General features: G+C 44.3%; 1 protein-coding gene across 6 annotated transcripts in view; it reads right to left on the reverse strand.

Annotated features, from left to right (window-relative positions):
- Positions 1 to 20,243, reverse strand: part of cald1a (caldesmon 1a) — a 188,821-nt gene that overhangs the window by 53,083 nt on the left and 115,495 nt on the right. For all 6 annotated transcript variants that reach the window (XM_068004781.1, XM_068004779.1, XM_068004776.1 and 3 more), the window contains one exon: positions 5,666 to 5,794. In XM_068004781.1, the coding sequence (XP_067860882.1) occupies positions 5,666 to 5,794 (129 nt within the window). The remainder of the gene's footprint in view (positions 1 to 5,665; positions 5,795 to 20,243) is intronic.

The following is a 20,243-nucleotide window of genomic DNA, read 5'->3' on the forward strand; positions in this document are numbered from 1 at the left end:
CACTCCTATTTCCTTCTGATGGCGTTGACTCATGCCAGTGTACGGTTCAACAGGAGCCATAAATGCTGCAATATCTTGCCCAAGTGGCTGTTTTTTCACACGTGAGACTAAACATTAAAGATGGGTTGTGGGGAACATCAGTCCTAAGCCCAATTCTGTTCTCCCCTGATGCAACATTTAATTTGTACATCAATGGACCGTAGACTATCATGTGCAATCATTTCCATTAGAATAAACCTCCAGAGCAGAACGCTGTGAGCCGGCGCCCCCTACAGGAAGGGCGTCTGGGGAGATCATCGACATGTGGCTCCAACGAAATGAATAGACAGAAATGAACAGACGTGCTTGCGATTTCCCCAGATGCGCTCCCTGACAACTACCCGTGTACTGTTGGGGAAAAGTAAGATATAAAAGGCAACCATCCAAAGCCAGCCCTTAACGCTGGCTGGCTGATAGCAGCTGTGGCTTTGTGGTGGTACCTTCTTTGGTGACAGTTGCCCATTCCCCATGTCCAGAGAAACCATTAAAATAATAAATAAAATATAGACAAAATTCAGACTGCAATAGCTGTCCCAGGTTTAAGTTCATCGTGCTGGATTTTATAATCTCATTGAAACAAACAGTTAACCTTGTTCATGGAAATTACAGCACAGAAGGAGGCCATTCAGCCCTCTGTGCCTGTGCTGGTGTTAGCACTTGAACCGGTGCTGCCTACTGTACTCCCACTACCCTGCCCTTTCCCCACATCCTTTTATAATCTTCCTTTTCAAATACATTTCCAATTCCCTTTTGAATGATGACATTCATACTTAATCCTCCCTGTAAATTCCTGACAGTTCAAGGGTCTTCTATTTGGTTGTACATTAGTGACTAATAAAAAGCTGGTTGCATGAAAGGATATCCTTAATTTTTACTATAAATCACCCTGGCACTATCGGACATTTACAGCACTCCCTTTATGATCTCAAGGCATCTTATAATTCTGCTGAAAGTAGTCAGTCTTTAACCACAATCATGGGGATGGCCAGTAACAGGACATGGAAAATCTATTACTGCCCAAAAAAAGGGGGTGGAGAGGAAGTTCTGAGACTCAGTGGGTCCTGCACATTGTAAAATCAAATCTGTTGCTCTCAATCCTGTCAGAGGTTGTGAAGCTGTGGATCACACAGCTCCCATTTTGTTAGATTTGTACAATGTAAAACTTATACCAGAGAGTCAGTTTTCTACACTCAGGCTGCCTCCAGCTGACTGCAAATCGAAGGCCGTACTCCTGCGATTTCCCCTTCGCGTCGTCAGCCATGACACCTTACTGACAGCACAAACTCAGAAAATTGTTTCTTATATTTATAATATGCAGCAACGAAAAGACAGCTGAGGCACAGTGTTGCAAAGAGGGAAGTCTGTTCTGGACCCTCAGCAGTGCATAGTTACAATCGCTGCTGCCCCAGCCATTCTCTAGTCCCATTGTCATGGAGTCTGGTGGGCTCCACAGTTGAATTTAAGGATAAACATGGCCCTCAGCTGTCTGCCATCCTCTACTGTCCCACCCTTTCTTTAAGTAGCTATAATGAAACTTGTGTAATAAAGCAGAACTTATATATAAAATCTTTGCTAAAACAATTCAAAGCTAATTCCACTGTTGTGCTCTTTCCCCATAGCCCTGTGTCTTCCTATATTCAAATGTTTATCTACTCTCCCCTTAAAAGATCCGATATTCTCTGCCTCAACTATTCCCTGTGGCAAACCATTCCATGCTCTTACAGCCCTCTGGTAAATAAATTTCTCCTACCTTCTCTCCTCACTCTTTTAATAATTTTTTGTTATGCTGATAATCCCTTGTCTCCTCAATCATAGGAAATAGTCTTTCCCTATTCACCCTTCATATTTGTAAAATCCTTTTTCAAATTTCCTCTTAGCCTTCTGTGCTCCAGTAGAAATTGTCCTGAGGCCCAAAATTCCTGGGTGGAGGAGGGCGCTAATCAAACAGCGGGATGGGAAAGAACCCAGATCTACCTAGTTTGTATCCCATTTGCCCTCCATCAGAAATCTCGATCTGGGGGAGGGAGAGGAGGAAGGGGACAGGCTCATCTTCCGCCCATCACCCCTACATTCTGGACATGCATATACACTACATCTACTGCATTCCTTTATCTATACAATCAGTTACTTCTTCAAAAACTCTATTAAATTTGTCAAACACAGCTTGCCTTTACAAATCCATGCTTGCTTGCCTTGATTATAAAGTGCATCTCTAAATGCTCACTAATTTGATCTTGAAATATGGATTCTAAGTGTTTGCCCACAACTGACACTAGACATCTATGGTTACCCTTTTATCCTTTTCTCCCTTATTGAACAAATGAGTCACACTGCTTACCCTCCAGTTCCCTGGCACATTTTGCATAACTATGGAGCATGAGATTAGGAGCTAGAACATACACTACCACCAGGGGGCAGCACTGGGGTAGACACACTGAGAACAAACGAGCTTGGAGGGGAATAAATTGGGTTCATGTTATTTCCAACTTGTCCAGGGAGTTTTTTCCATTGCTACCTCTGGATTTAGATGCCAGTAAATGCCTTCTTTCGTCTCCTTTCAGTTTCAGCAGTGATAGGGACACTGGAAGAAAGACCCAGCACTCAGGTAACAATGACATGCCAAAGGGCACTGGACTCTAGCTTCCAGTTTGGTGCTTTGGCACACCTTGCAGTACAATAGGCACGAGTAATGTGGAAGACACTTGACTGAACCCTTCTCCTTGTCTCTTAACAGAAATACCTCCTCCTGGTAAAATATGGGAAAACCCCAATAAAGAACTGACTTGAATAATGTTAGCCAAAAACCCTGTGTTCCTTTAGATCCAATTTCCTTAGTTTTCCAGTACTAGGCCCTGTCTGTTGCTGACTTACCACCTTTGTTGGGCAGAGGGGATGGAGGGTTGGAGGGAGGGGGTTGGGAAGGGCCAGGAAAATGGACATCCTGTTTTTCAATATACAGTCTTGTCTGTAACTCTACTTCAGATTATTGAATGATTTTTAAAAAGTCAAAAACAAAAATTAATTCTTTTTTTAAAAAAGTTTTATCAATAAGGGGAGAATTAACGACATGAGAGCAATTTTGTTTGACACTTTTTTGCTGACAGCTACAATTCACTCCTGATAAATTCAGAATTAGTCTATCAAGAAACGTTACATTTGGGTCATGATTTCTACAGACTGCTTTGAAAAGGAGTCATTTTGATTTTATAATGTGGTAAACTTGACGATTCATTGCTCCCGTGCAGGGTTTCGCATGACAGGTGCGCATAATGCAACATGAGCATGTCCTGATTCACAGCCTGCATGACTTTCGTCTATTGATTTCAATGGTTAGAAAATTGTGTGGGCCACAAAGCAGGTGCATCCATCTGTACGCCCGAGTTCCCTATATACTCTCCCTCCCTCTACATTCTGTACCCTGGGTGGTAACTCATAAAATTGACTCCATTTTATACGGCAGTCAATAAAATCAGTAAATCCGTAAATTAAACACATCAAATATAATCTTTTACCAGAGGGTTACACAGTGTACAGAAACTGTCTGGTGCCGCGGACTGACTCTTCGGTATAGTGAGCAATAAATAAATGAATAATTGGAACACTTTCTGCTGGAATCTGGGCTTTGCATTTAAGAGTTATGAATGGATTGAAAGTTCTGTGTAATGACTGTGAATGGGAAATGATTTGGGACATTGGAATTCTGTGCTTGGATCAGATACGTGTTTGTCTGAAATCAGCTGTACTATATTTCGTTTGTGGCACCTGACTCGGAATTTTTTTTTCATCTTCCCTAATTCTTGTACAAACACTGTTGCATTAGTGTCACGAGTCACCCAACTTCCACTGCCCCACTACCGGCGGCCGTGCCTTCAGCCGTCTAGGCCCTACGCTCTGGAATTCCCTCCCTAAACCTCTCCACCTCTCGCTCCTCTTTTAAGACATTCCTTAAAACCTACCTCTTTGACCAAGCATTTGGTCACCTAATGTCTCCTTCTTTGGCTCAGTGACAATTTTTGTCTAATTACGCGCCTCTGAAGCGCCTTGGGACATTTTACTATGCACTGTTGCCTCTGGAGTCTCCCAAGGATCTATCCTTGGCCACCTCCTATTTCTCATCTACATGCTGCCCCTCGGTGACATCATCCAAAAACAAAACATCAGATTCCACATGTAAGCCAACGACATCCACCTCTCTCGACCCCTCCACTGCCTCTGATTTGTCACGCTGCTTGTCCAACATCCAGTATTGGATGAGCAGAAATATCCTCCAACAAATATTGGGAAGACCAAAGCCATTGTCTTCAGTCCCCGTCACAAACCCTATTCCCTAGCCACCAACTCCATCCCTCTCCCCAGCCACAGTCTGAGGCTAAACCAGAGCATTCGCAACCTTGGCATCCCATTTGACTCTGAGATGAGCTTCCAACCACATAATCCACTCCCATCACCAAGACCGCCTACTCCCACCTTCATAACATCGGCCATCTCCGCCCCTGCCTCAGCTCATCTGCTGATGAAACCCTCATCCATGCCTTTCTTACCTCTAGACTCGACTGGCTGGCCTCCTATCTTGCACCCTCTGTAAACTTGAGCTCATCCAAAACTCTGCTGCCCGTATCCTAACTTGCACCAAGTCCCATTCACCCGTCACCCCTGTGCTCGCTGACCTACATTGACTCTTGGTCTGACAAAAGCTCGATTTTAAAATTCTCATCTTTGATTTCAAATCCCTCCATGGCCTCGCCCCTCCCTATCTCTGTAACCTCCTCCATCCCTACAACCCTCCGAGGTCTCTGTGCTCCTCCAATTCTGGCCTCTTGCACATCCCCGATTTTCATCACTCCACCATCAGCGGCCATGCCTTCAGCCTAGGCCCTAAGCTTTGAAATTCCCTCCCTAAACTTCACCTCTCTCTCTTCCTTTAAGACGCTCCTTAAAACTTATCCCTTTGCCCAAGCTTTAGATTACCTGTCCTAGTATCTCCTTATGTGGCTCGGTGACATATTTTGTTTGATAATGCTCCTGTGAAGCACCTTAGGATGTTTTACTATGTTAAAGGTGCTATATAAAAGCAAGTTGTTTTTGTCTTGTCCAATTGGAAACCCATCTTTCACAAAACTGCTCCTCACTGGCACACTTTAACGGTGCCTCCGAGACAGGCAGCGTACAAGGCTTTAATGCGAGAAAAGCCGGCAAGAGAAATAGCTAGCTCATGGGAATCAGTTGAACGTGGGTGGCACCAGGTGATGTCTGCGTCTTTGTAATGCATAAAGAGTGAGGGCATGGGAAAAGAAAGTATAAAATAGAGCAGCGACAAGAGTTGTAGAAAGTAAACAAAAAAGTACAAGAGTGGTCTGGTGTGGTTGAAGTCACGTTTCTTCCTCCGTGCCCCAGGTATTTGTTACTTCTGAGGGTCCAGTCACTGATCTTACCCTCCCAGCGGGGAGCTGCACACAGAGGGAGCACGGGTCGAAGAATTGGTGCCATGGCCTTGCTGCCTACTCTCCAACCCGCACTCCCTTCGAGTGCAGCTCACTGCCGAGAGCAGCCAATTTCCCTCTTGATGTTTTTATTTGGAAGAATTAAATTGTAAAAAAAAATGCAAGTTTCTACGGAGTCTCTCTACCTGTTCTGGGAATTGAATTCCCCGGTGTCCTGGCTGGATGCAGCTTCCCGCTGTCGCTCCTGGCGAGCTTTGCGACGCCGTTCTTTAGCGAGTTCTTCATCATCGTCTTCTGTTCGCTGACTGGTCATTCTACAGACACAAGAGAATTCATTGTTAATTTATTCAACTCTCCACAGCAAGATAGTTTCACTGCCAGGGAAAATCAACTTGATTCATCAGTTCAAAGATCGCACATAAAACAAAGGTGAACAGACAACAATAGTTGACCCCTCTTATAATGACACAGCTTCTGAATAATACTTCTTTAATCAGTAAGTTCAGTAATCAGAAGAACAGTCTTTGGGAGCATTATATAAAGCATATAGAGAGAGGGGAGCAAATTACAGGGTGTCGTACAGTACTTGGGTTTTCTATTAGTGAGGGGGCTGATTCCTATGATCCGCGCTGACAGCAGAAAACAGCATTAACAGGCAGCACATCTCAAAACAATCATAGGCCTATTTTGATTGACCAATAAGGGGTGACACCGAGGCCCCAGTGTCACCTAACAAGAATCAGCACACGTGCCCCTTTAAGGGCACCACTAATATAACGTACGTAAGGTCTAATCAAACTAACATGCTTTAATAAAGCAACAAAAGACCAGAAGTAACTTAACCAATTAAATGGCAATATTATTACTGGTGTCTCGGAGACACTCTATACTCTGTGGTGCCCACTGGTCATGGAAGCAGAATAATCTCACTTGGAAGTTCTTTGATTACATGCCTGTGATGCGCACCCTGGAAGCACCAATCCCCACTGGGAGCCCCCGATTACCCCTAAATTGCATTCGATCAGGTGCTTGTATATCAGAGAATGTAACAGTGTCTGTCTGCTGTCTAGTGAAAGAAAAGTCTAGTGAAAAACAGGAGGAGCTATAAATTGGGCCGTGTAGTGCCCATTGCGTAGACACTGCGTGACTTCCTCAGGACCAAAATGGCGTCCGGAATACGTGCGCACGCTTCTAGTTTGACGTGCACCGGACGCTATCTTGGCAAAGGCGTCTGCGCACTCGAAGATAACGAACACCGGCACCATGTAAAGTAAGGAGAACATACGTTCAATCAGTGTGCAACGTTGATTTAAAGGGACAGATACGATTTTGAAACTCAATGCTCCAGTCAATGCACTGTCTTAACCTCGCACAGCTGAACAGGTCACAAACAGCATGGAGGACCTCCCCCACCAGCGCTATTTAAAGGGACCATGCAGGATTTACAGGTTAGCTGCTGGATTATTGCTTCTGGCTGCTGATGCATTTGTACCTGTTTTTGGGGGTCTCCTATACTTGAATACTAGGACTAGGGGACATAGCCTAAAAATTAGAGCCAGGAGTGAAGTTAGGAAAAGCTTCTACACGCAAAGTGTGGTAGAAGTTTGGAATGCTCTTCTGCAAACAGCAGTTGGTGCTAGTTCAATTGTTAATTTTAAATCTGAGATTGATAGATTTTTGTTAACCAAAGGTATTAAGGGATATGGGGCTAAGGCGGGTATATGGAGTTAGGTCACAGGTCAACCATGATCTCAATGAATGGCGGAACAGGGGCTTGTGGGGCTAAATGGCCTACTCCTGTTCCTATCTTCCTATGTTCCTATAATAAAGTTTCAATACTCTACAGGGAGTGGGCTGGCAAGCTGACAGGCAACAGCAAGGGCACTGGCGGAGTGGCAGTGGTGGGACAGGAATGCTGTCATCCTGAGAGAGGACAGCAGGTTCATGTTCCATGGAGCCACTGCCACTTGCTGCCTCCTGTTATGCACCACCTTCACCTGCAAGAAAGCAGCACATGTGTTGGTGAGTGTCCTGCAGGATGTTTGGGTGGTGTGCTTGTCATGGTAGAATAGCTGCCAGTGTGTGTGACCTGTGAGCCCCTCCTTTGGTCCACCTCTTGCACCAAGGCCCGGTATAAACTCAGATCGGCAGATTGGTGAGGTCTAACGTGCAGATTGGATGATGTGGGATTTAGTTGTGTGCAACTTTTATTCAATGTTTTAACATAACTCAACAGTTTGTAAACAGAGGGACAGAGCGATATCTGATCTCCGTTCAGACTCCGTGTGGACCAGTATCTTATAATTTGCAAATACGAGGTGCAGGCTGCCTTTACGTGGTGCTAGCCACTTGCGCGGTATCGAGAGGCCCTTCCCTGCTGGTGAGCAGCCACTCAGCAGGGCAGCTAGGCCTGGCTGCTCGCAGATATCCGGTAAATGACCAGGCAACACGAATCTCACGTGATGCTGCATCTCAACGACCGGGCGCAGGTTAATCGCGCACCGCGACCCCCGCACCCGGATTCGGGGATTATCGAATTTAACCCCTATGTTTTCCCCTTGGTCGAACACACAATTTATTTTTAAAAAGTGTCTCCCACAGATGCCATGCACTTTTAGTTAGATTACAACATTTAAGTAAACACCATGAATAATATAGACTTTTTACATTATGTCAATTTTCATTCAGCAATCTTATCTAGGAGTGTCAGTCCTTTAAATCATGCTTCAAACAAACTGGGAGCTGTGGAATAATTTTTGTAATGAAAAGGGTCACAGGTATCATAAACATGATGTTTGTATTGTGATTTAAACACATCATTAGCTGATACGGTAAAACAAACATTTTAGTGAGTTATGTTTTCAAATGTAGGACAGGGAGTTGCTCGAATCAGCTCTACATATACTATTGTCATAGAGTCATAGAGTCATAGTCATAGAGTTATACAGCACGGATAGAGGCCCTTCGGCCCATCGTGTCCGCGCCGGCCATCAGCCCTGTCTACTCTTACAGGGCCTCGTAAGAGTAGACAGGGTGGAATGTGGCATAGAACATTCTGGAACTTGAACTTTAACTATTGGTATAAACAATTTTGAAATTAATACTCAGAATATAGCAGTGCCCGGCCACGATTAAGAACTCTATCACACAAATGCTCACACTCAAAACTAAGCAAGTCCCAGACACCATCTACTAATATCATACCTTCCTCTTGGGGGAGTCCAAAACAAGGGGGCATAACCTTAAAATTAGAGCTAGGCTGTCCAGGGGTGATGTCAGGAAGCACTTCTTCACACAAAGGGTAATGGAAATCTGGAATTCTCTCCCCCAAAAAGGCTGTTGAGGCTGAGGGTCAATTGAAAATTTCAAAACTGAGATTGGTAGATTTTTGTTAGGTAAAGGTATTAAGGGTTACAGAACCAAGGCGGGTAGATGGAGTTAAGATACAGATCAGCCATGATCTAATTGAATGGCGGAGCAGGCTACAGGGTCTGAATGGCCAACTCCTGTTCCTATATTCAAAAAGTTTGTACCTGACACTGAAAATATATTGACTTTAGGCACAGTACCAGCAGCTGTATAATCTCGGTGTGACGATTTCGGTTTATTCCCAAGATTCCTGTCTTTTGTTCAAAAACAAAAAAGGAGGTTTCTTAAACAGACTGACTCTCATATGATCCAAAATCTGCTCGATTAACTGTGTTGTAAATGGGTTAGTGTGCTCAGGATTAACAATTACTCCTTAATTGTGATATTGAACACTGGAAGTCACAGGAACAGGAGAAGGCCATTCAGCCCCTTGAGCCCATTAAAGGCTAAATATATGAGGAGAGATTATATAAACTAGGCTTGTAGTCCCTCGAATATAGAAGGTTAAGGGGTGATTTGATTGAGGTTTTTAGGATTTTGAAAGGAATTGATAGGGTAGATAGAGAGAAAAACCTTTTTTGTTGGTGGGAGAGTCTAGGACAAGGGGACATAACCTTAAAATTAGAGCCTGGTAAGGGTATAAGGGTTACAGAAAATCAGGGTCATTCAGTAGAGAAGTTAGGAAACACTTCTTCACGCAAAGGGTGGTAGAAATGTGAAACTCTCTCCCGCAAAAAACATTAGATGCTAGCTTAATTAATCATTTTAAATCTGAGATCGATAGATTTTTGCTAGCCAAGGGTATTAAGGAATATGGAGCCAAGTCAGGAGGATGGAGTTAGGATACAGATCATCCATGATCTCACTGAATAGCGGAACAGTCTCGATGGGCTGAATGGCCTACTCCTGTTTCTATGTTCCTAAGATAATGACTGATCTGTACTACAACTCCAATTTTTTTTAATTTGTTCATGGGATGTGGGCGTCGCTGGCAAAGCCAGCATTTATTGCCCATCCCTAATTGCCCTTGAGAAGGTGGTGGTGAGATGCCTTCTTGAACCGCTGCAGTCTGTGTGGTGAAGGTTCTCCCACAGTGCAGTTAGGTAAGGAGTTCCAGGATTTTGACCCAGCGACGATGAAGGAACGGCGATATATTTCCAAGTCGGGATGGTGCGTGACTTGGACGGGAACTTTTAGGTGGTGTTGTTCCCATGTGCCTGCTGCCCTTGACCTTCTAAGTGGTAGAGGTCGCGGGTTTGGGAGGTGCTGTCGAAGACGCCTTGACGAGTTGCTGCAGTGCATCCTGGTGCAGCCACGGTGCACTGGTGGTGAAGGGAGTGAATGTTTAGAGTGGTGGATGGGGTGCCAATCAAGCGGGCTGCTTTGTCCTGGATGGTGTCAAGCTTCTTGAGTGTTGTTGGAGCTGCACTCATCCAGGCAAGTGGAGAGTATTCCATCACAATCCTGACATGTGCCTTGTGGATGATGGAAAGGCTTTGGGGAGTCAGGAGGTGAGTCACTTGCCACAGAATACCCAGCCTCTGACCTGCTCTTGTAACCACAGTATTTATGTGGCTGGTCCAGTTAAGTTTCTGGTCAATGGTGACCCCTAGGATGTTGATGGTGGGGGATTCGGCGATGGTAATGCCGTTGAATGTCAAGGGGAGGTGGTTAGACTCTCACTTGTTGGAGGTGGTCATTGCCTGGCACTTGTCTGGCGCGAATGTTACTTGCCACTTATCACCCCAAGCCTGGATGTTGTCCAGGTCTTGCTGCATGCAGGCTCGGACTGTTTCATTATTTGAGGGGTTGCGAATGGAACTGAACACTGTGCAATCATCAGCGAACATCCCCATTTCTGACCTTATGATGGAGGGAAGGTCATTGACGAAGTAGCTGAAGATGGTTGGGCCTAGGACACTGCCCTGAGGAACTCCTGCTGCAATGTCCATTGATCTGTTTTAGCTCCATATCCCTTGATACCCTTTCCTAACAAGAATCTATCGATCTCAGTCTCGAAAATTTCAATTGTCCCAGCATCCACAGCCTTTTAGGGGAGAAGGGGTAATTTTCAACTTCGCCACCTGGGCAGTAACCTGGTGGAATGAATCGCTCGCTCGATGCAGAATCCAACTAGTTTTCATCCCATTGATTTCAATGGAACCGAAATCGGGCGGGTTCTATAAAGGGCGGGTGATCCACTCTGCCAGGTTACCACCCATTGTGAAAAGCAGAAAATGCTACTGTATCAGATCAATGTAAAGAGGTTAAAACCAATGGCAAGACACAGAGTACAAAACGTGAAAACAACAAAAATAGAATTCGTCCATAAAGTGGTTAAACATCCCTTTTAGAAAATATTTCAGATTTGGTTTCATGTGCGACAGGACTTTGGATGAAAGTATTCTGTAGATCTTCACAATGTGATATTGTGTGCTGATGTGAATCTCCAGCCAAGAGTTAAGGCCTATGGGAGTGTTCCCAGATGTTAAAATAAAATAGGTTAAAATAAAGTCAATTCGGAAATCCAGGGTCAACAGTCCAAAAGCCACTGAAGGCAGATCTGACAATTATCTCTGACTGACAACACGATGGTAGGGGATGGTGCACTGAAAGCTGATGAGCACATACTCACACATCGTCCAGGTCTCAAATACCTCATAAAGCACTGACCATATATAATTTAATTAACACCTAGAACAAAGCCCCTGTAACTTCAAGTTATTCAACGTGGCTTGGTCCCATTTGGACAATTTGTCTCCAACTTTCATTTTAGATTTTGGTAAGGAAAGAAAGAGAAAAAAGACTTCCACTAATATAGCACCTTTCATGACCTCAGAACATCCCAAAGCATTTTACAACCAATGAAGTACTTTTGAAATGTCGTCACTGTTGTAATGTAGGAAAAGCGGCAGCCAATTTACGCACAGCAAGCTCCCACAAATAGCGATTAAATAATTGGCCAGATCATGCAGTTTTAAATGTTGCTTGAGGGATAAATATTGGCCAGGCCACCGGGGAGAACTCCCCTGCTCTTCTTCGAATAGTGCAGTGGGATCTTTTACGTCCACCTGAGAGGGAAGATGGGGCTAACGTCTCATCGAAAGATGGCACCACCGACAGTGCAGCACTCCCTCAGTACTGCACTCGAGTCAGCCTAGGTTATGTGCTCACTCTCTCTGGAGTGGAGTGAACAATGCAAAGACAGCTTGCATTTTAATTCTAACTACTTCAGAAGTGTATGAGATAAAATGCAGAGATCTCCCTATTTTGCCACAGTTGGTAGTATTCTATTTTGTCATATGCATTGTTTAAATGTTAGGAGGTTTGTGGTGGTGGAATTAGCAGGAAAACTGCACATTTAACATAAGTGTTAGGAAGGAAATCAAACGGTGAGACATGATAGTGCAGTGGCTGGCTGTGCCTTGGGTGGCAGGATGCAGGTTCACACACCAGACTGCTCAGTACAGCAAGCCCAAAAATGAAGTGGACAATCTGAGGTAGCAGTGGAGACCTATCTCCTCTGTGGGGCAAAGGAACAGGGAAACTAAATTGAAGAAATGACATGTGTTGTTTGTGCACACTGCTTATCAGCTAGTCACAGGGCAGGACAAATAAAACTAAAACTTTGTTGTTGAATTTCTCCTCGCTAGACAATGGCGCTTAGTCCAGGCCATATCAAGTGTGGGGGGAGAAAAGCAGGTAAAAATTGAGCCATTTTAACAAGACAGACTGATACTAGCACACTATAGGACTGCAGTTGGGAGACTGACTTTCACCTTTGGACACTGTCTAGAGAGGCAAAAACTCTGAAGTTATTCAAGAGGACGTTAGATGCTGTGATGGGGTGAGGGCTGTGGAAGATGAGTTAGATGGGCAAGAATGGTCTCCATTATCTATACCTGACCTTTGAAACTCAGAGGCACGAGAACAGACAAAAGGAGATAAAGGAAAGAAAGAATCAAAAGAAACAGATGTAGAACTGATAGAGAATTGATAGGCAGAGAGATACAAAAATGGAATGAAACTTTTCTTTGTATCCTCAATTGCCCTTAATCAAATCTTCAGTTGTACATCTCTGAAATTCAGCCCCCGGGGAGGTGTGGAATACTGGTGTTTCTTTTATTCGTTCATGGGATGTGGGCGTCGCTGGCGAGGCCGGCATTTATTGCCCATCCCTAATTGCCCTTGAGAAGGTGGTGGTGAGCCGCCTTCTTGAACCGCTGCAGTCCGTGTGGTGACAGTTCTCCCACAGTGCTGTTAGGAAGGGAGTTCCAGGATTTTGACCCAGCGACGATGAAGGAACGGCGATATATTTCCAAGTCGGGATGGTGTGTGACTTGGAGGGGAAGGTGCAGGTGGTGTTGTTCCCATGTACCTGCTGCTCTTGTCCTTCTAGGTGGTAGAGGTCGCGGGTTTGGGAGGTGCTGTCGAAGAAGCCTTGGTGAGTTGCTGCAGTGCATCCTGTGGATGGTACACACTGCAGCCAAAGTGCGCCGGTGGTGAAGGGAGTGAATGTTTAGGATGGTGTATACGGTGCCAATCCAGTGGATTGCTTTGTCCTGGATGGTGTCGAGCTTCTTGAGTGTTGTTGGAGCTGCACTCATCCAGGCAAGTGGAGAGTATTCCATCACACTCCTGACTTGTGCCTTGTAGATGGTGGAAAGGCTTTGGGGAGTCAGGAGGTGAGTCACTTGTCGCAGAATATCCAGCTTCTGATCTGCTCTTGTAGCCACAGTATTTATGTGGCTGGTCCAGTTAAGTTTCCGGTCAATGGTGACCCCCAGGATGTTGATGGTGGGGGATTCGGCGATGGTAATGCCATTGAATGTCAATGGGAGGCGGTTAGTCTCTCTCTTGTTGGAGATGGTCATTGCCTGGCACTTGTCTGGCACGAATGTTACTTGCCACTTATCAGCCTAAGCCTGGATGTTGTCCAGGTCTTGCTGCATGTGGGCACGGACTGCTTCATTATCTGAGGGGTTGCAAATGGAACTGAACACTGAGCAATCATCAGCGAACATCCCCATTTCTGACCTTATGGTGGAGGGAAGGTCATTGATGAAGCAGCTGAAGATGGTTGGGCCCAGGACACTGCCCTGAGGAACTCCTGCAGAGTCCTGGGGCTGAGATGACTGGCCTCCAACAACCACTACCATCTTCCTTTGTGCTAGGTATGACTCCAGCCACTGGAGAGTTTTCCCCCTGATTCCCATTGACTTCAATTTTTCTAGTGCTCCTTGGTGCCACACTCGGTCAAATGCTGCCTTGATGTCAAGGACAGTCACTCTCACCTCACCTCTGGAATTCAGCTCTTTCGTCCATGTTTGGACCAAGGCTGTAATGAGTTCTGGAGCCGACTGGTCCTGGCGGTACCCAAACTGAGCATCGGTGAGCAGGTTATTGGTGAGTAAGTGCCGCTTGATAGCACAGTCGACGACACCTTCCATCACTTTGCTGATGATTGAGCGTAGACTGATGGGGCGGTAATTGGCCAGATTGGATTTGTCCTGTAGTTGTGACGTGGGTTCGGAATTTGAGGTGTAATCCAGATCCCTCGGGTTTCTGTCCCAATCAAGAGGAGTTAGAACATTCTGATCCAGTGGGGGTCAATGCTTTTTCTGGCCACACCCCAGTATCACTTTTGAGGAATGTCTGGGGCTATTCCTGAGCTGCCCTGGAAATTCTGCCAGATGGACCCCTAATAGGCCTGGTGGGACCTACACTTGCTGGGGAAGAGGCATAGGTGCCGTTTTAATCTGCAAATAGGCTCAAAGGGCTCCATGACCATTCGATTCAGGGCCTGTCAAGGTTGGATCTTTGTAGAAAAAAACTTCATCGCTGCTAGTATTCCTCAGTCCAACAGGTCTTTGGTGCATCCATCTGCTCCGATAAGAACATAAGAAATAGCAGCAGGAGTAGGTCATTTGGCCTCTCGAGCCTGCTCCGCCATTCAATAAGATCATGGCTGATCTTCGACTTCAACTCCACTTTCCCGCCCGATCCCCATATCCCTTGAGTCCCTTAGAGTCCAAAAATCTATCGATCTCAGTCTTGAATATACTCAACGACTGAGGGTAAACAGTCTCTCAGCATCTACCCTGTCAAGCCCTCTCAGAATCTTTTATGTTTCAATGAGTTCACCTCTCATTCTTCTAAACTCTAGAGAGTATAGGTCCATTCTACTCAATCTCTCCTCATAGGATAGCCCTCTCATCCCAGGAATCAATCTAGTGAACCTTTGTTGCACCGCCTCTATGGCAAGTATATCCTTCCTTAGGTAAGGAGACCAACTCAGTACTCCAGGTGTGGTCTCACCAAAGCCCTGTACAATTGCAGCAAGACTTTCTTACTCTTATGCCCAACCCCCTTGCAATAAAGGCCAACATACCATTTGCCTTCCTTATTGCTTGCTGTACCTGCACGTTTACTTTCTGTATTTCTTGTACAAGGACACCCAAATCCCTCTGAACACCAACATTTAATAGTTTCTCACCACTTAAAAAATATTCTGTTTTTCTATTCTTCCTACCAAAGTGAATAACCTCACATTTACCCACATTATATCCATCTGCCACCTTCCTGCCCACTCACTTAATCTGTCGATATCCCTTTGCAGACTCTTTGTGTCCTCCTCACAGCTTACTTTCCCACCTAGCTTTGTAGTGTCAGCAAACTTGGCTACATTACACTCGGTCCCTTCATCTAAGTCATTAATATAGATTGTAAATAGCTGAGGCCCAAGCACTGATCCCTGCGGCACCCCACTAGCCTGCCAATCTGAAAATGATCTGTTTATTCCTATTCTCTTGTATTCTGTCCGTTAACCAATCCTCAATCCATGCTAATATATTACCCCCAACCCCATGAGCCCTTATCTTGTGCAACAAGATCTTCCACTGGGTCAGCAGTGGCCCCTCTTATTTAAAGGGCTCTATCACTGGGATTTGGGGATGAGTTCTCGGTTAGATTAAAGTTCAATTGTGCCAGGGGATTTCTCCCCTTGTTGTTTGAGATAAATTGCAATGCTATTCCATAGTATGTTTAAAGCACATTCTGTATTGAAACCTTATGCAGCAGATTAATGCAATCAGATAACGTAGAGAAATTATCGCAAACTTAAAAAGGAACATTAAACGAGACGCCTGCAACTACACAAGAATCTTTTGCTCTTCCCTGACGTCAAGTACTCCAACATTGAGTATTTCCCGAATTTCATTTCTTATCTTGTGCCAGGCTTACCAGAGCCCAGTTGCACCCCATCAAACATGTGTTTTCTATTCTTATAACACTTTTACTTTAAACTTCTTTCCCTAACCTCCCACCTCAGCATTCCTTCGGCATTTTGTTTTTTGGCCATTGATCATATTTCTAGTTTGTTGCTTATTTTTCAGATTTAATGTGAGCCTTTTTGCGATCAGCTTCGGAAGCTATTGTCAGGACTGTTTTAAGTAGTTCCAGTTAAAGTTTTATTCTAAGGATGTAGCACCAATCCTCACCAGACTACAAGCACAGTGTAAAACACACTATTATATGTTTACACGCTATTTCGCAACAGCTAACAAGTTAGCCCATGTTGTTTTTCCCACTTGCCCTTTGACAGGATTTTTTCCTAGGATTGCCAACCCTCCAGGATTGTCCTGGAGCCTCCAGGAATTAAGATCAATCTCCAGGACACTGCTACGAGCAACCCGGGAAAGAACAATCATAGGGGCATTAAAACAAATTGTGTTCTTTTCATTTTCTTTGAAAACTTTCCTTTATTAGTTATCAAAAATATTGGAGATGGGGAAAAAGGCTGTCTCTCACTAACAGTCAAGATTAATCTAATAGGGCAACAAAGAGTCTATTCACTTTCAAATTGGCCATGGGAAATCAGTGTGCCCAGTGGATGGACCAATGAGGGGAGCGTGGGGGCAGGGCGGGGCTGTTCGAGGCGGGATGAAATCTCCAGGAATACACCCAACCAGAGTTGGCAACCCTATTTTTCCCACTAATCCTATCCACTTCTGTATTAATCTTTAATAATACCATTGAATCATTTCTGTTTTTGTTTCCCCAAGAAAGACAAAGGTCTAAATTGCCGACTACGTGCCGTCAGGGGGGATTCTCGCCCGCCGTGCACACATACTGGGAAATCACTGGTGCACCGCCTGTGGTTTTCTGGTAGATGAGGTTCCTCACTGCCAGCACATACTCGGAAAATTTAGGCCAAAGTGTCCGTACAAAGGCTGAGGGGTGACCTGGTAGAAGTCTTTAAGATTATGAAAGGGTTTGATAGGGTAGATGTAGAGAAGATGTTTCCACTTATGGGGGAGGTCAAAATTAGGGGGAATAAACATAAGGTAGTCACTAATAAATCAAATTGGGAATTCAGGAGAAACCTCTTTACCCAGAGAGTGGTTAGAATGTGGAACTCGCTACCACAAGTAGTTGAGGTGACTGGCATAGATGCATTTAAGGGGAAGCTAGATAAATATATGAGAAAGGAAAAGAAGGTTATGCTGATAGGGTTAGATGAAGAGGGGTGGGAAGAGGCTCGTGTGGAGCATAAACACCGGCATAGACCAGTTAAGAACAGAGCAACAGGTGTAGGCCATTCAGCCTCTCGAGCCAGTTCCACCATTCAACGAGATCATGACTGATTTGTATTCTAACTCCATCCGCCCGCCTTGGTTCCATATCCCTTAATACCCTTGGCTAGCAAAAATCTATCGATCTCAGATTTAAAATTATTAATTGAGCTAGCATCTACTGCTTTTTGTGGGAGAGATTTCCACACTTCTACCGCTCTTTGCATGAAGAAGTGTTTCCTAACTTCTCTCCTGAATGGCCTGGCTCTGATTTTAAGGTTATGTCCCCTTGTCCTAGACTCTCCTACCAGCAGAAAAAGTTTCTCTCTATCTACCCTATTAGTTCCTTTCAAATGCTAAAAACTTCAATGAAATCATCCATTAACCTTCTATATTCCAAGGAATACAAACCTACTTTATGTAATCTCTTCTCATAATCTATCCCTTGGAGCCCCAGTAACATTCAGGTGAATCTGCGCTGCACTCCTTCCAAGGCCAATATATCCTTTCTAAGATGCGGTGCCCAGAACTATACACAGTACTCCAGATGTGGTCTAACCAGGGCTTTGTATAGCTATAGCAAAACTTCCTCCCCTTTATATTCGAGCCCTCCAGTTATAAAGGCTAACATTCCATTAGTCTTTCTGATTATATTTTGAACCTGAATACTACATTTTAGTGATCTGCATACATGGACCCCTAAATCTCTTTGGACCTCCACTGTTCCTAGTTTCTCACCATTTAAAAAATACTTGAATCTATCCTTTTTTGGTCCAACACTTACCTGCGTTGAAATCCATCTGCCACAGTTTTGCCCACTCACTTCATTTATCAATGTCTCTTTGTAATTTTATGCTCCCATCTACACTACTTACTATGCCACCAATCTTTGTGTCACCGAACGGTTTGTTTCTGTGCTGTACATTCCATGTAATTATGATCATCTGACAACTTTTCCAGCTTAGCAAATGTTGCCACGACCTGAATGGGAAAAACATAACTCGTCTTCATTTAGAGCCCAGCAAGGTTGCCAGCAAAGTAAAAAAAAAAGGCTCATTGTTCCCCTGGTTTCAGTTGCTATTGAGAATATGATCTTGACGTAACTATAAAACCTACCAGACTATCTGAATTCTCAAAGGATTCTTGTAAGAGACTATCCATGCCATGGTTTTTTTCCCCCTCCAGCTGAAAATTAAAAGACCACCTATGGAATAAAAACTAGTTGAAGTATTGCTAATGATGTCTTAAAAATTGTGTACAGTAGTTCTCTGTACTGTGATAAAATGTCTGACCTAGTAGTCAGGAGCGGCAGGCCAAATTAATTTCAGTCTGGGGCTGGTAATGGATTTAAATTGGGTGGGTAAGGCAAGGGTGGCCATGCAGTCTTTTCTAGTCTTATGTGAAACCATAAGCCATAAAACTACCCAGAACAACTCTATTGCTGACAGCTTAATCCAGAAACCTACATACCTTGAATAGTGCAGCAGCCTCTGACTGAATGTGCTCGTGAGATTTCAACAATATCAGTGCATTTTTTCAGAGAGTACTGTATCAAATTGATAAACCCCAAGCATTTCTTCATAAATACTAATATAAATACACAAATCTTAGCCCACTTTGGGTTAGATTCACTTCCAACAGCACATATCATGATGCCATGCAAACCAAATCGGATAAAGTATCGCCCTGGACCAGAGTGACGCCAATTCTCGACTCTACCACAGGTCTCCCACTGTCATAGTGTTTCAGTTGCTGCCATAATGCCAAAGGGGAGGAGGTGGTGGGATGTATGATGGTTACTGTCTTTAATCTCTAGTCAAGGTTTTATGCTGGTTAATCCCTGGTATTTGATTCAGAGAGCACCCATTCCTTGGCACTCCACAGCAGGCCAGTCCTCCAGATCGCAGCAGATGTTGGAGTTTCCGGACTTTGTCAGCCGGTGGGCACCTGAGACCCACTGTGATGGCTTGGGCACCCGCCAGGCCCATGCTAATTAGGTGCCTTACTACTGACCCCACATATTCTGGTGAAGTCAGCGTCACTTTTATAATAGAGTACATAATAAAGCTATTCCTGGCATTGGGGTAACCTTTATTAAAGAAAGGCTTGCATTTATGTAGTGCCTTTCATGATCTCAGGACAGCCAATTAAGTACTTTTGAAGTGTAGTCACTGTTGTATTGTAGGAAACGCGGCAGCAAGATCCCACAAACAGCAATACGATAATGCCCAGATAATCTGTTTTTTAATTATGTTGGTTGAGGGATAAATATTGGCCAGGACACCGGGGAGAATTCCCCTGCCCTTCTTCGAATAGTGCCAAGGGATCTTTTACATCCACCTGATGAACAATGCGTTCGTCTTCTAGTTACTATAGATTGTAATTCATCTCTTTATAATTTTATGTACCCAGTTTGTCAGATAGCTCTATTGTATTCTAACTGCTCGCAATGCCATCACTGCCCAATTAGTATTATATTTTTTCATCCTCTCTAATAACTGTTTTAATCACTCCTCAGTTTTGTTTTAATCTTGCATGCTCTGTTAGTATATCAGCCGTGTCAATGCTTTTCACTCTATTCTTTGGGTGGATATCTATACTGAGCCGTACTCTTCCTTTTATTCAATTTATGCCGCTCACAAAATTGCTTCACCAATATAGTGACCACGAGGTCAGGGAACCATCTTTCCACGTGCACAACTTACTCTTTACAGCTGCAGTAGTGACATCATCTGGAATCTTCTTGAAGCAGGAAGTTCAAATGGATCTAAACTGGTGTCTTTAGCTGTGTGTAAGCTAAGCCACATTTAGCAGTCAATAG

This window comes from Heptranchias perlo, chromosome 24, assembly GCF_035084215.1.
Source record: "Heptranchias perlo isolate sHepPer1 chromosome 24, sHepPer1.hap1, whole genome shotgun sequence".
In the NCBI taxonomy this organism is placed as follows: domain Eukaryota; kingdom Metazoa; phylum Chordata; class Chondrichthyes; order Hexanchiformes; family Hexanchidae; genus Heptranchias; species Heptranchias perlo.